This window comes from Motacilla alba, chromosome Z (assembly GCF_015832195.1).
Source record: "Motacilla alba alba isolate MOTALB_02 chromosome Z, Motacilla_alba_V1.0_pri, whole genome shotgun sequence".
In the NCBI taxonomy this organism is placed as follows: Eukaryota; Metazoa; Chordata; class Aves; order Passeriformes; family Motacillidae; genus Motacilla; species Motacilla alba.
In genome coordinates, this window is record NC_052046.1 from 41,805,288 (window position 1) to 41,818,182 (window position 12,895).

A 12,895-nucleotide genomic window follows, 5' to 3' on the forward strand; every position below is an offset into this window, starting at 1 on the left:
CAAGGTTAAAAGGGTCCACAAAACCAGATAAAAACTTTGTATGTAAATCTAGTCCATCTTTATTTCATAAAGAGAATTTACTCATGAATATAGCTGAGTCCATTTTGCTGTCATAATTCATGACTGGCTGTGGGTGTGTAAATACATTGCAGGTATGTGTCTGACATTCGGCTTCAACAATGCCAACAGGGAGCTAGACAGGTGTTTGCCAAAATGCAACAGGGCAATACACAAATGACTTGTAGTAATAAGTAGATAAAGGTTTCCTCTTTTCTTTCCTCCACTGTTCTGATTATAAAAAGGTTAAAACAGCTGCAAGTTCCAAATGATTAAAAACAACATTGCAAAACATGACTGTTCCTGACATCCTCACACCCCTCTCCAAACTGTGCATGATATTGCCTTTCTTATCTTCAAAACAGGTTTGGTCTCAAGTCTAATTTTTGGTCATGCTTTTGTGCAGAAAGTGTGTTAGGGGAGACAGACATTAACACTCTGAACATCCCCTCCTTCCTTCTTCTCCCCCCAGTTTTATATGCTGAGCGTGATGCCATATGATATGGTAGGTTGAAGTCAGGTGAAGTCAGTTGTGCCATCCCAAGCTTTTGTGCACCTCCAGTTTGCTTGCTGCTGGGGTGGTGTGAGAAGACAAGGCCTTGGCTCCGTGTAAGCACTGCTCATCAGTAACAAAAAACTCCCCAGTATTAATAATGCTGTTTTCAGTGCAAATAGGCCTGTAATAGCTGTGAAGAAAATTAACTGTAGCTCAGCCAAAACCAGCACATCATATTAGGAACATGTCCACAGCTCCTAGTGAAACTGCAATGTTGTTGTGCAGATTTTTGAACTATATGAAAAGGGTTCCCCTTCTTGCTCATCTCTCTGCATTGATGGACTTGATAAAGCAATGGAGAAATGATGCTTCGCATGAAGGTATAGCTCTGGAAAACTCTGTCACAGATTTACATTGGGGGAATGAAAAACTTTTTTATTTCTTTTATTGATCCGTCTGAATTCTGATTAGTGGAAGATTTTTAAAAATGCAACTGCGAGGCGTTCTCGAACTCTTCATTTGAAAGTGCATTTCCCTATGCAGTGTAGACAGAACAAAACTGCAACAAATCTCTCATGTCACTGATCATAACGCACAGTTGAAGCACCACAGGTCAAGCAATGATCTGAGTAGTTCTTCTGTTTGCTTAATTTTTTCATTGTGGCAGAGGCCAGAGATAGGCCTGGAGAGATCAGCCTGCAAGTATTCCTGTCCCCACTTGAACATCCATTCAATGCATCCAGCATTCTCTAAAACCAGACCAAATCAGCACCAGGATGAGGATAAAAGATATAGTGAGACTATCACAGCTGGGCAGACAGAACTTGGGAAAACCTGCTGTAATATATGTTTACCTTTGGGCAGATGGAGAAAGATTAAAAGAGCAATACTAAGTGGCTGCGACTGTGGTGGCCCAGCTGACAAATCCTTCTGGCAACACACGAGCTGAGCAGCATGATTCGCAAAAGTATCATCTCTGCATTTGATTTACTGTATCCCTTACTTAGGAACACACATGGGCAAAGTACCTACCAAAAAATATGCAACATCCTGTTTGTTTAGCGTCAGCCCTAGCCAAAACCAGGGCTTGGTTTCTTTTTTAGGCGCCAGCTGGAACCCTCTTACCCCACCACGGATGGCAAGGGGGACACACAGCGGTAGTAGAGAATTCAGAGTTCAAACTGGGCAGGTGGTGGCTGTAGGTCCCACGGCCACTCCAGACGGCAGGCGGGGGCACCTAGGAAAGGAACGGGAAGGCACCTCCGTCTTCCTCACGGCGGCAGCTCCCCTCCCCCGCCCGTTCGAGGGAGCAGCGGGGAAGCCCCGACGTCTCCCGTCGCGCCTGAAGGCGAAGCGAGGCTGAAGCGGCACCGGCACCGCCCCGCGCAGGGCCGGCCCATCCGCCTCTCCCCGCCGGCACCTGGCGCGGCCCCGCCCGGCCGCGGCGGTGGGCGGGCCCCGCATGCAGATGCGTCCCCCGCCTCTCCGGTGCGTGCTGAGGTCAGGCTGGGCTGCGCTGCCAGCGCGGAGGAGCGGGGCTGAGGTCGCGGCAGACCCGGAGCCGCGGGGGCGGGCGCGGAGCTACGGCGAGCGCCTGGCTCGGGCTGGGAACGGCTTCCTCCCGCCGGGAAGCCGGGGGGCTCGGCGGGGCCCTTCCAGCCGCTGGCAGCGGGAGAGCGGGGAGTGCGCGGAGCGGGGCGCCCGGCCCGCCCCGCCGACCCGCTCCTCCATGCGGGCGGCGAGCGGGGCTGGGGCGCGGGGCGCCGGGGGCAGCGCGCAGCGGTGCTGAGGCCGCGACTGGGAGAGACGATGGCCAAATGGCTGAACAAGTACTTCAGCCTGGGCAATAGCAAGACCAAGAGCCCTCCGCAGCCCCCGCGGCCCGACTACCGGGAGAAGCGCAACGGTGCCGGCAGCGCGCCCCGCCCCGAGGGGCCGCCGCACCTCCACCTCCACCACCACCACACCTCGCCCGGCTTTTCGCGCCGCCGTCTGCGCGACGACACCAGCGACCTGCTCCGCGCCTACCGCGCCCAGAAGGACCGCGACTTCGAGGACCCCTACAGCGGGCCCGGCTCGTCCCTGCGCAAGCTGCGCGCCATGTGCCGCCCCGACTACTCGGCGCCCGAGGACCTGGGCGAGGCATCCCTCAAGGCTTCTTCCTCCTCCTCCTCTTCGTCGTGCTGCGCCACGCCTCCCACCACCGGCTCCCCGCACCTCTTCCGCAGCCACAGCGAGCGCCGCCCGGCGACGCCGCCCGACGTGAAGTACATCTCCCCCAAGCACCGGCTGATCAAGGTGGAGAGCGGCGGAGGAGGCAGCGACGGCGCGGGCAAGAAGCTCAACAAGGGCCCCAAGCAGCCGACGGTTGCTGCCCCCCCTGCCATGAAAGATAAAGTAAGTGTTGTGGTCCTGTTCCCGCCCCTGTAGGCCAGGTAGTAGGGCTGGGGCTACGTCAGCCCCTGGCAGGATTTTTTGGCGAGGGTACTAGCTACTGTGCATCTGGAGTTGCCGCTGTTCTCTGCCATCCTTCATTGGGTGGCCTGGCCCTTTTTAATGCTTTAGGTCATGCAGGGCATGTGCAGGGGTAGCACGTGAAGTGATGGTGCCCTGTTCTTATGGCTTTCAAGCTCACCTTCTTTCTGATGGGGCATGTTTCCAGGTGTGTCTAGCCCTTCTTTGAGGCACAGTTCACTGCCAGCCTCATGATGGGTACCAAGGCTCTTGTTATGACCCTGCAGAACAGGATATGAGTCGTTAGGGGGATGCTTGAGAAGCACTAGAGGCCCTTGAAAAGCCTTGTGCTTGTGACCCTAAGCTGAGGCCTTTGCCCCACTGCGTGTGGTATTGGGCAGTCATATATAAAAAATAAACTGTTTTTACGGAGAGAGTTTGTCATTTGTTTATTTATAAACTTCTTGCCTCCTAGTTCAGTATTAAAGGTAAGGTGGTTCAAAGTCCTGTGTTAAAATGGCATGGCAACTTCCATGATAGCTGTGTTTCCAATTGGTATGGAGCTGGAGCAAATTCCATAGATACTTGCCCAGTTGCAAACTTTATCCTGTCTTTTACTGGTCATTCTCTTCAAATTTTAACAAAACATTCTAGACACAACACTGGAAAGTACTGCACTTGGGAACTCAAGTTAGAGAGGGAATAGCATTAATTGTTTTTTGAGAACAGCACATCCTCCTGCCTGTGTTGGTCCTGGGAGTATAGTCCAGTTTCTCTCATGTATTGGAAATAAATGTTTCTCTATTTTGTTAATTGGTGTTCTCAACTCCAGGATAAAAGTCACATCACAGGAATTTCAGGTATGTGCTGAATGTTATCAGTCTAAATTATCTGAGTGTACATGTTTAAATATGTAACATGATTGCATTGCCACACTTCCATGACAACTTGATAAATTATATATGTCCAGGTGGAATTCCAAAGAAATCTGCTTGTGATGGTGATGATATAGGGTGAAACATCTAGAATTTATTTTGTTGTTTTAATAGATGTTCCTGACTGGACGCAACTTTTTTTGTGGAAGTATTGATTAAAGGTTAGCATCTCACTATGTTTTACACTATACATTACAATCTATTCAGTATTCTTTAAAATTCCTACATTGATATTAGGTATCCTATTTTAGGGAACGCCTTTCAGCAAAAACAAGTGCTTGGGGCAGAATGTGTTTCTTTTTCTTATTTTAAAATCACTGTTCAATTTTAGACCCTACTGAAGCAGTTTTCATCAGAAAATACATATTTGTTGCTAGGTAACCTGCTGCTTTGTAATGGTCATAAATCTGTATGCTGCTCCCAAGCCCTTGCTGCAGGTTCTGAAACCTGTAGGCAAAAATTCTCAGTCATATTTGGGGTTTTTTTGCAATTATTGAGAGAGAGAACTATATGTGACAAGCAGGAAATCTGAATGTATCTGAGAAAAGCCTACTGTGGCTGCCTGCAACAGCATTTGTATGCAACATGGCTTGCCTTTTGTTCAATTGTGTTAGTTTATCCCAGCAATGGAAATGAAATCTCATTCATTTCACAGCCCTGAAATGTAGAGTTTGACAGGTGAACTTGGTAAGTAGGGGTCATAGTGGGCTATCAGGGAACTGCTTCTCTTCTACACCTGTGATTCACTGAGGAAGATAAATTAAGAATTTAGTTAACTGAGTGTCTGTACTTCAGCAGTGAACAAAGCAATTGAAAATAAACTTCTCTAAGAAAGATAGATTAAGGAAGACAGTAAAGATGGACTATAACCCCCCAAAGCTAGAGGTCTGCTGTTCATAAGAATTCAGAGACATGCTCAAAACATTTTAAAAACTGTGGGTTGGTTTTTTTATGCTGTGTGTAACATAGCATAAGCTAGTAAACACTTTAGGCATTAAATGTTTGTGTTTCATTCCAGCATCACTGCTTCAGTATTTTGGTGGTGTTTTTTTCTGATTTCATTTACAAGCACAGAATGCTGTTTTCCTCTGTGTGTTGATGGAGAAGTGAGAAGTAGGGGTTTCCACAAATTCAGTGAGCAATTTTATATCTTCTGTGGTTTGTCATCAGTAAAGAACTGGCTGAAAATCTCAGTTGTGTGTCATACTTGAAAGAGTTACTGGAATGGGAAGGAGATTCAGGGAGGTGCTTGTTTGGTGTGGTTACTTATAAAGGGCAAATGGCAAAGTACGGATAGTGGCAGATTGGTTAGCTGAAATTCCCAGAGGAAAAGAAAAATTGTAAACTAGCTGATTCAGGGAATAAAGGGGATGATGATTTAAAGTGGTGGCAGACATGACTATATTATGCAAGATTTTAGACAAAGGCTGGTAAAGTAACCACAGAGATGTAATGTAGCTGGGATTCAGGAAGTTTTGATATGTGGCAGTGGAAATACCAATTAAAGCTGAAGCAGATAAACCCAAATTGCCATGCACCTTTTAGTAGTGAGGTGAATAACTTCTATAACAGATGCCCAGTGGGAGTCAAAATTTCCAGATGCCTTTGAATTCAAATTGTTTGTTGGTTTTTTGGTTTGTTTGTTTTTTGTTTGTTTTTTTTTTATTATGTAGGTAATACAGTTAGGTGGGTTTGGGGACTTTTAACTGTGATGTTTACCTTCAGACAAGGGAGAACAGGGTGTGTTAGAATTAATGGCTGAAGTTCAGGTCCTGCAGTATGGTGGATAAAGAAATTACTGGCTTCCATCTTTAGTGCTGGCTTGTGAGAGCTTAACTTATTTGATTGCCACAAAGAAGCTAGGGAGTGTGGGCAAGTTGAAACAACATGTGGTTGTATTCTGGATCATTCCGGCATCTCCTGTATCTGTGTAAGAATAAACAAGAGACTTGCTTTAAGACCAGCTCACTAGGCAAACACTTGTGAATGAAGATCAAAAGAAATAAGCTGAAGTCTTCCTAAGTGATTGTCCTCTATACAGATTTACACACACATGGTGTGTGTAAATGCATGAAGTAATAAATGAGGGGGAAGTGTCTGTGTGAAGGAATACTTCAGATATGTTTTCACCTATTATGTATTTGAACCTAACAGTTTGTCTGCCAGGTTTTGCAGCTGAAGAACCTGGGATACTTCCCAAAAACAAGTGTATCATACTTCATCACAGGAAGTTCTTAAGATTTAAAAGCTAGATTTGTAGCACATTGTCCTTTAAAAGACATTTATTTCATAATGAGCAGCATTTTGCACCATCTCTTTTCGGTGGAGACAGAACAATGTAACAATTCTTTAAATTGAATGCAGAAGACACTGCAAGTTGCAAGATCCATTTCCACAGGTGTTAAAGAATTTTTTGACATTAATATCTCTTCATTAGAAAGGTTTGTTGGCACCGGTCAGTTATGGTATCTGGTAGTGCTTCAAGACAAGGACTCTGAACAAATAAATCCCTAGGCAGTTATACACTTACAATCCAAACTCCCTATCCTTCACATGACACTCTCGACAAACAGCAGCATTGGGGTCTGGGGTCTTCTTACTTCTGATTTTGTTACTAACTGCTTGCTGTGTTTTTAGTTGGTTCTGCTGTCTTGTGTTGTAATATGGTTGTTGCAGTCCATAAGCTGTGATCTGTTATTTTTAAAGTAATTAATTACTTTTGTAAGTAAAAGTTTTGTCCAGTTTAATTATTATTAATGTACATATTGTTAGTTCCAGACTGTATTATAATCTCTGTTCAACTTACAGAACATAATCTTATAGTTCCAATAAAGTTCAGCCTACAGCCTAACAATTCTAGCTATTTTTGTCAAGCAAGCACTCAGCTACTTTTAAATAGTACAAATTTTGAATGGCAAGACCGGATGTATCTAATGCAGTAGAGAATAACTTGATTCTGCACAGTCAGAGTGGATCTAGTGCAAAATCATGTGAAAGTTGTGCAGCAGCAGCCATCAACCATGCAACTGTTCAGGACAGCAGAGCTGTTGTCTTGATATACCAAGTTCTGAAAGCACTATCTATGTGTAAGAAACAGTTGTCTTTGCAGTAGACTAGCAAAGTAGTCTAGCTTTTTGAGCTTCTGACATCTTGCATAAAAGTGATTAGACTCCATACAACATTATTAATATCTTTATATTATTAAAATACTGGTTTAGGGTTGAGCAGATGCTTGTCTTATTTTTGTATATGGAAGGTCTATATTTTATTTGATCTTTAAACTGGGAACAAGTCATGTGCATTTAAGAGAATCTTGCAGCTGGTATTTCAAGATGCACTGAGAAAACACTTGAAAGATGTCTAAGCAGTGTTGGGGTTATTTGTATCAGAGAATATTATTTCTAGAGATCCTAAACTACAAATGTACCTCAGTGTCTTATTTCCAGGTTTAATCCATTGCACTGGTGTGTGGAGGGATAGAATGTAAGAAAATAAAGATTGCCTTCTGCACTATCTCACCCCTGAGGAATTGCAGCTGTACTAATCACCAAACATTAGGAACCGGCCTGCCCTTAACAGGTCACAGCTGTATCCAATGAGGATGAGCGCTATGCAAGAGCGGGTTAGCTGGTTGAGTGGGGAGTTGGAGTCTGTTGGCTGTGCTGTAGAGAAGACGGAGTCAGTGCTGTGAGGAGCTGCCCATGAGAAATCACCAAGAAGGTATGGAACTCTTGCAATAAGAAGATGACAACATCAGAGTTTCAAGCTGCTTCTCCATACAGTTGGTTCTGAAATAGTCTTCCTCTCTACATGTGGTTCCCTTTGTTGTATGGCTCTGTCTTTGAGTAAAAGAAAAAAATACTTATGGCTGCTGGTTGTGCATTAATTGCTTAGGCAAGGTCATATATAAAGGCAGGAAGTTGGTTTTTCTGCGTATCTATGTTGTTACAGGGCAGCTGTAGTGCAGCTAGAAATGCAATTTTTTCTCATATGTTAGTCTCATGATTAAGGGACTACAGCAGTCTTGTGATGAGAAGGATATTTATATATAGCCTGAGACTTTGGAGTCTTGGCTTCAGAGTTTTTTTGGAATGATGTGGTAGGCTGTTCGGTTATGAGTACGCCTGGCATCTGCACTGTATGTGCTGCTTCGAACACTCACAGCTTTGGAAGCCATCCAAATTGTCAGACTTTGGGCGCAAAGAGATCCAAGCAGAGAGAGGCTATCAGGAAAGTGTATGAAGGAGTTGGACGACATGGAGATTTAAGAAGGGAGTGGTAGACTTCTGGAAGAGTGTATCATGTGTATACCTTAGAAGTAAGCACCTCAACTCCATTATAAGAAAGTTCCTCAGATACTGCCTTTGAACAAAGGGATGGACTTGCTGTTCTGCTGCAACACTGGGGTCTTTCTTACTAGTGCATGATAGCACACATATTACCTGCAGACTTTTCTTCAAAACTGTCCAGATGAGGAAAGACATCTGTATTACACTATTTTACATATCCAACTTTAGGTAAACTTGCACACCAACTGTTAGCATTAGGACTGTTGTAATGTATATATGGCAGTAAAACCTTCTATAGGCTAAATAAGGTTATGCAGTTTACTATGATTCAAACTATGATTCTAACTCTAAATGAGAAATTAGGCACAGCAAAAACTGTATGGGAACTCTAAGTATTTTAGCCTAATTAATGAAGAGAAAGGATCCAGAAAGGAAAAATATGAAGCTGTGTTTCTCTTTTTAAACGTCAAGTTTGCATGTAATCTCTTAGTTTGCAATCTGATTTTGTGGCCAGTTTACCATTGTATTTGCTTGGATCACTGAAGAAATGTCTGGTTTTATAAGATTCTTTGCTCCCCAGGCTCACCAGGGATGGCAGTGGGGTAAGAGAGTTATGTGTGTGTCTCTAAAGACATTTGTATATGTCCTTGCTTGTGCTTACCACTGCCTGATGGCAAACAATATGGTTTGACTTTTCACTCCTTTGCTGCCCTGAGTCAGTGTGGTTGTATCCTTAACTAACAGTATGGTTTAGAAGAGGAGGAAGTGATATGAGACTGAGCAGTTGAAACAGCATAAAGGTGGATTCTAGCAAGAGATAGGAAAGGACTGTGGTACAGATCTTCCTGGATAGGTCATTGTTTTTGTAAATGTTACCGTTAGACAGTCTATTTACAAGGAAACAGACATAAGGTGTGGTTTTGGAGCAGTTGTGCATTGTCCAGGAAGTGTGGTAAATTGTTTAATTGTTTTACAAAATATATTCTGCTAATGACATTATATGAGATACATTTTCTTTAAGCTTTTTTAAAAAACTTTGCTTAAAAACTTTGTTTTCTAAACGGAACAATATCTGTTAACTTTCTGTCTGTCCTTCCTTCAACAACTCTTAGATCTACTGAAATATCCTCAAAGGTGTATTTTCAAATTTAAAATACTTGAGCGGATGGGTCAAGTAAGCACCTGTTTCTTTCTGAGGGGAAAGGTACAACTGCATTTTTAAACTTTGAGCCGGAAGTGCTGCATTGCCTGCCTTGTGAAGAGTGGTCTACATTGCCCTTTGTGAAGCAGTGAGACATATGGGATAGCAGGGTACTTCAGTTACTGCCTGGGAATAGAGAGAAATGGAGGGCAAGAACTGTTATCTGTATCAACTTGTTAGCAGTTCAGTTCTGTCCCTGTGAGTGTGTGGACTTGTCAAAACTGAAGAACAATTTACCTTCACTGAGCACCAAACCTTGTGTGTGGGAGAACAGCTCTTGAAATCCTGTTATTAAATACTGGGGGATTTCCCCCCAGCACCTTGCTATCAGTTCACAACCCTCTGAGAAATTTAGGCACCACATTTCCCAATTTGTGTTTCAATTACCTTTTAGATGAGATGTGTCATTCTCTGGAAGTCACTGCTGTGAATGAGGCCTGTGATTCCTTCCAGGATCAGAGCTATTGTTGGTCTTTCTAATACTCAAATTTAGGACTAGGAGGAAAGGGTCTATGTACACTTTATCTATAGGGTAGTCCTCTAGAATCCTACCCTAAATTTCTGACTTGGTAGCAAGATATTAAAAGGTCCTTGATTTAGTTTTCCTGATACTTTCAGGAATCCGACCATGTACAGATCACTCTATTAGCATGTTTTCCAAGGCTGTGAAATTTATTTTGAATAAAAAGTGGTACTTAGGCTACAGGGATGATTATCCAACAGGCTCTTTAATTCAGTCCTTCATGGAAGAAAAGTGGAAGTCTTTATTAATATGGAAAACAAATCAAGACCAAATTTCACAAGGCTGAGCTTTGTCCAGGCTTCAACATCAGAGATGTTTCTGATGTCTAGTTGCCTGAATATTACATGAAAATATCATTATTTAGGGAACATCTGCTTAGGGCATGTTTGGGATGTGAGACCTGGAGGTTCTGTGGGGTCAAAAAGAAAAATTTGGCATTCGTCAAAAATATCGTGTTGTGAAAAAACCCCAAACATACCTCTGCAAAAAATCCCTAACCAATACAACACAATACCCACCTAACAAAATAACAACACAACTCCCCCCATGTAATATTGTTAATCATTGTTGGCCATCATGATGATTAGAGGGATAGAGCACCTCTCATAGGAGGAAAGGCTGAGGGAACTGGGGTTGTTCAGCCAGGAGAAGAGAAGGCTTTGGGGTCACCTAAATGGAGCCTTCCAGTATCTAAAGGGAGCCTACAAGAAATCTGGAGAGGGACTTTTTTACAAGGGCATATAGTGACAGAGCAAGGGAGGATGGCTTTGAAATGAAAGTAAATTTACATTACATTTTAGGAGGAAGTTCTTTGCTGTGAAGGTGATGAAGCGCATGTTGCCCAGAGAAGCTGTAGATGTCCATCCTTGGAAGTGTATAAGGCTTGGCTGGATGGGGCTCTGAGCAGCCTGGTCTAACTAAAGGTGTCCCTGTCGATAGCAGACGGGTTGGAATGAGATGATCTTTAAGGTCCTATCCAACCCAGGCCATTCTATGATAATTTAGAGTGACTTTTACTGTAGCTAGGGACTGGTCTTTTGTGAATACAAATTCTCAGAGAGGATGAAGAATTTTCATTACATTGTGTTAAATGTGTTAACTGTGGTGTTTTCAGAGATATATTCACAGTTTTTAAGTGTCCTTTAAGTGTCTTCTATATCTTTGCTGATAGATACATGCTGTTATCTGCGATATTGGTGGACTTAATTGCAACTCATGGAAGTTGAAACAGGAATATATGGTCTGCCTTAATACAGTTATTTAAGTATGTGCCTGCCCATGGCAAGGAACTAGAGAATCTTTAAGGTCTGTTCCAACCCAAACCATTCTCTTATTTAATATTGATAATATAATAATATATATTATTTAATAAAAAGAAATCTTTAAAGTAAATATCCCCTAATAAATTCAGCAAAGGCCTGGTGGGCAGGAAAAGTCTTTTAGATTTTTTGCTACATGCTGTTTATTATAATTCCCCTTGGATTCTTCTAGAACAGCGTGTCCTTAATTACAATAGCCCAAAGTAGTGAAATAGCTAAAGTTCTGTGCTGATGTTGCTGTTTTAAAGACAGCTTGATCTTCTGCATTTCCATTCAATTCCAAAAAAGAGATTACCTCTCTTTTTTCAGTGTGGTGAGTTCTCATTTGGTTCCTTTTTTTTCATTCCCTTTAAAATGTTTGGTTTAGTCAGATAGAGATACCTGTGAAATTATGCACTTAGGTGTGTTCTTTGTTTTTTTTCCTGTGGCTGCATACGCAGATTACGCTTTTGTATATGCAAATACTCATTTAAACTTGTGTTTAATATGATAATATTCATCAGACTTTTTTTTTTAAGACTGTAGAAGAACAAAGACTATGCATCAACAGTGAAGCTTGCAACTTAGTTAATATATAATAGAGGGATAAACCAACCACATTCTCAGCTTGTCTGTAATTTTCTGGAAGGTAGAATGATTATTGGGTTTTTGATCTTGTATCTGCTGATTAACTTTTTAGCTAGAGTTATGGTTTTTAATTTGTCAACTTGTCTGGTTGAGCTGCACTCTGTTTCTCTGTCTTCTGACTTTTAACTAGCAACCTGCAAGGGAGAGCCCCTCTGAGTGTTTTCTAAATGCTTTTTGACTTCTTTTAATAACTGCGCTTCTATTTATGTGTTAAAGTTTCTTTTGCTTGATGTTACTGATGCCTTGATATATGACAACTATGGGTACAAAAATAGAAAGTAGTATCATATATGTATGATATATGTATGGGATGCCATAGAACAGGCTTGAATAGAGCAGGAATCAGTAGTTGTAGGAGCTCCTGGTCCACACTCAGAATGTAGATCTTGCATTCTGTCAAGAGATAAGCCACAGGTCTTTGACAATAACTGACAAATTCAACTGATTCTGACATTATTTTGGAATCTGGATGACTGCCTTGTGGGGATTCCTGATAGCTGTATTTTCATTTTGACAGATAGGACCTGTGAGGAAGGTGGCTGGATTTGGCAGAGCAGGGAGCTAAATTAAATGTGTCATCCTCTGTGTATGAATGCTGTCTTTAGCTGTGCATAGAAAATTTCAACATGTTGCCATTCTTCCGATTGTGTCCAGGGTAGATGTGGGAACTACAGCATTAGATCCTGGATAATCTACCTAGCTGAGACTTCTAGGAGGGATATGTTGGTAGACAGTGGAAGTTATCCATTATCTTCTACCTCCTGTCCAGTGTTTGTCAGTCAGTAAATGAAAGATCAATTTGGAGACCAGTCAAACGAGTTTAGCCATTTGCCTTGGAAATGAACTAAAATCTGTGGAAGGGGCACTGCATGCAGGCCCTAACCTCGGATCTCCTGTGCTTGCCTTGGCCTCTGGACTGTAGAAAACAAATGCCTGACTGAGACCAGTTTGCTGGGCAGTGGTTGAAAGGTTGTTGGGAGAAATATAAACAAAC

General features: G+C 42.7%; 1 protein-coding gene across 2 annotated transcripts in view; it reads left to right on the forward strand.

Moving 5' to 3' along the window:
- Positions 1-1,964: 1,964 nt before the first annotated feature.
- SHB (SH2 domain containing adaptor protein B) overlaps positions 1,965-12,895 on the forward strand; it is a 59,302-nt gene continuing 48,371 nt past the window's right edge. The window contains exon 1 of one of the 2 annotated variants that reach the window (XM_038124545.1): positions 1,965-2,950. In XM_038124545.1, the coding sequence (XP_037980473.1) occupies positions 2,363-2,950 (588 nt within the window). In that variant the 5' untranslated portion in view covers positions 1,965-2,362. The remainder of the gene's footprint in view (positions 2,951-12,895) is intronic. The other variant, XM_038124544.1, reaches the window with a different exon arrangement.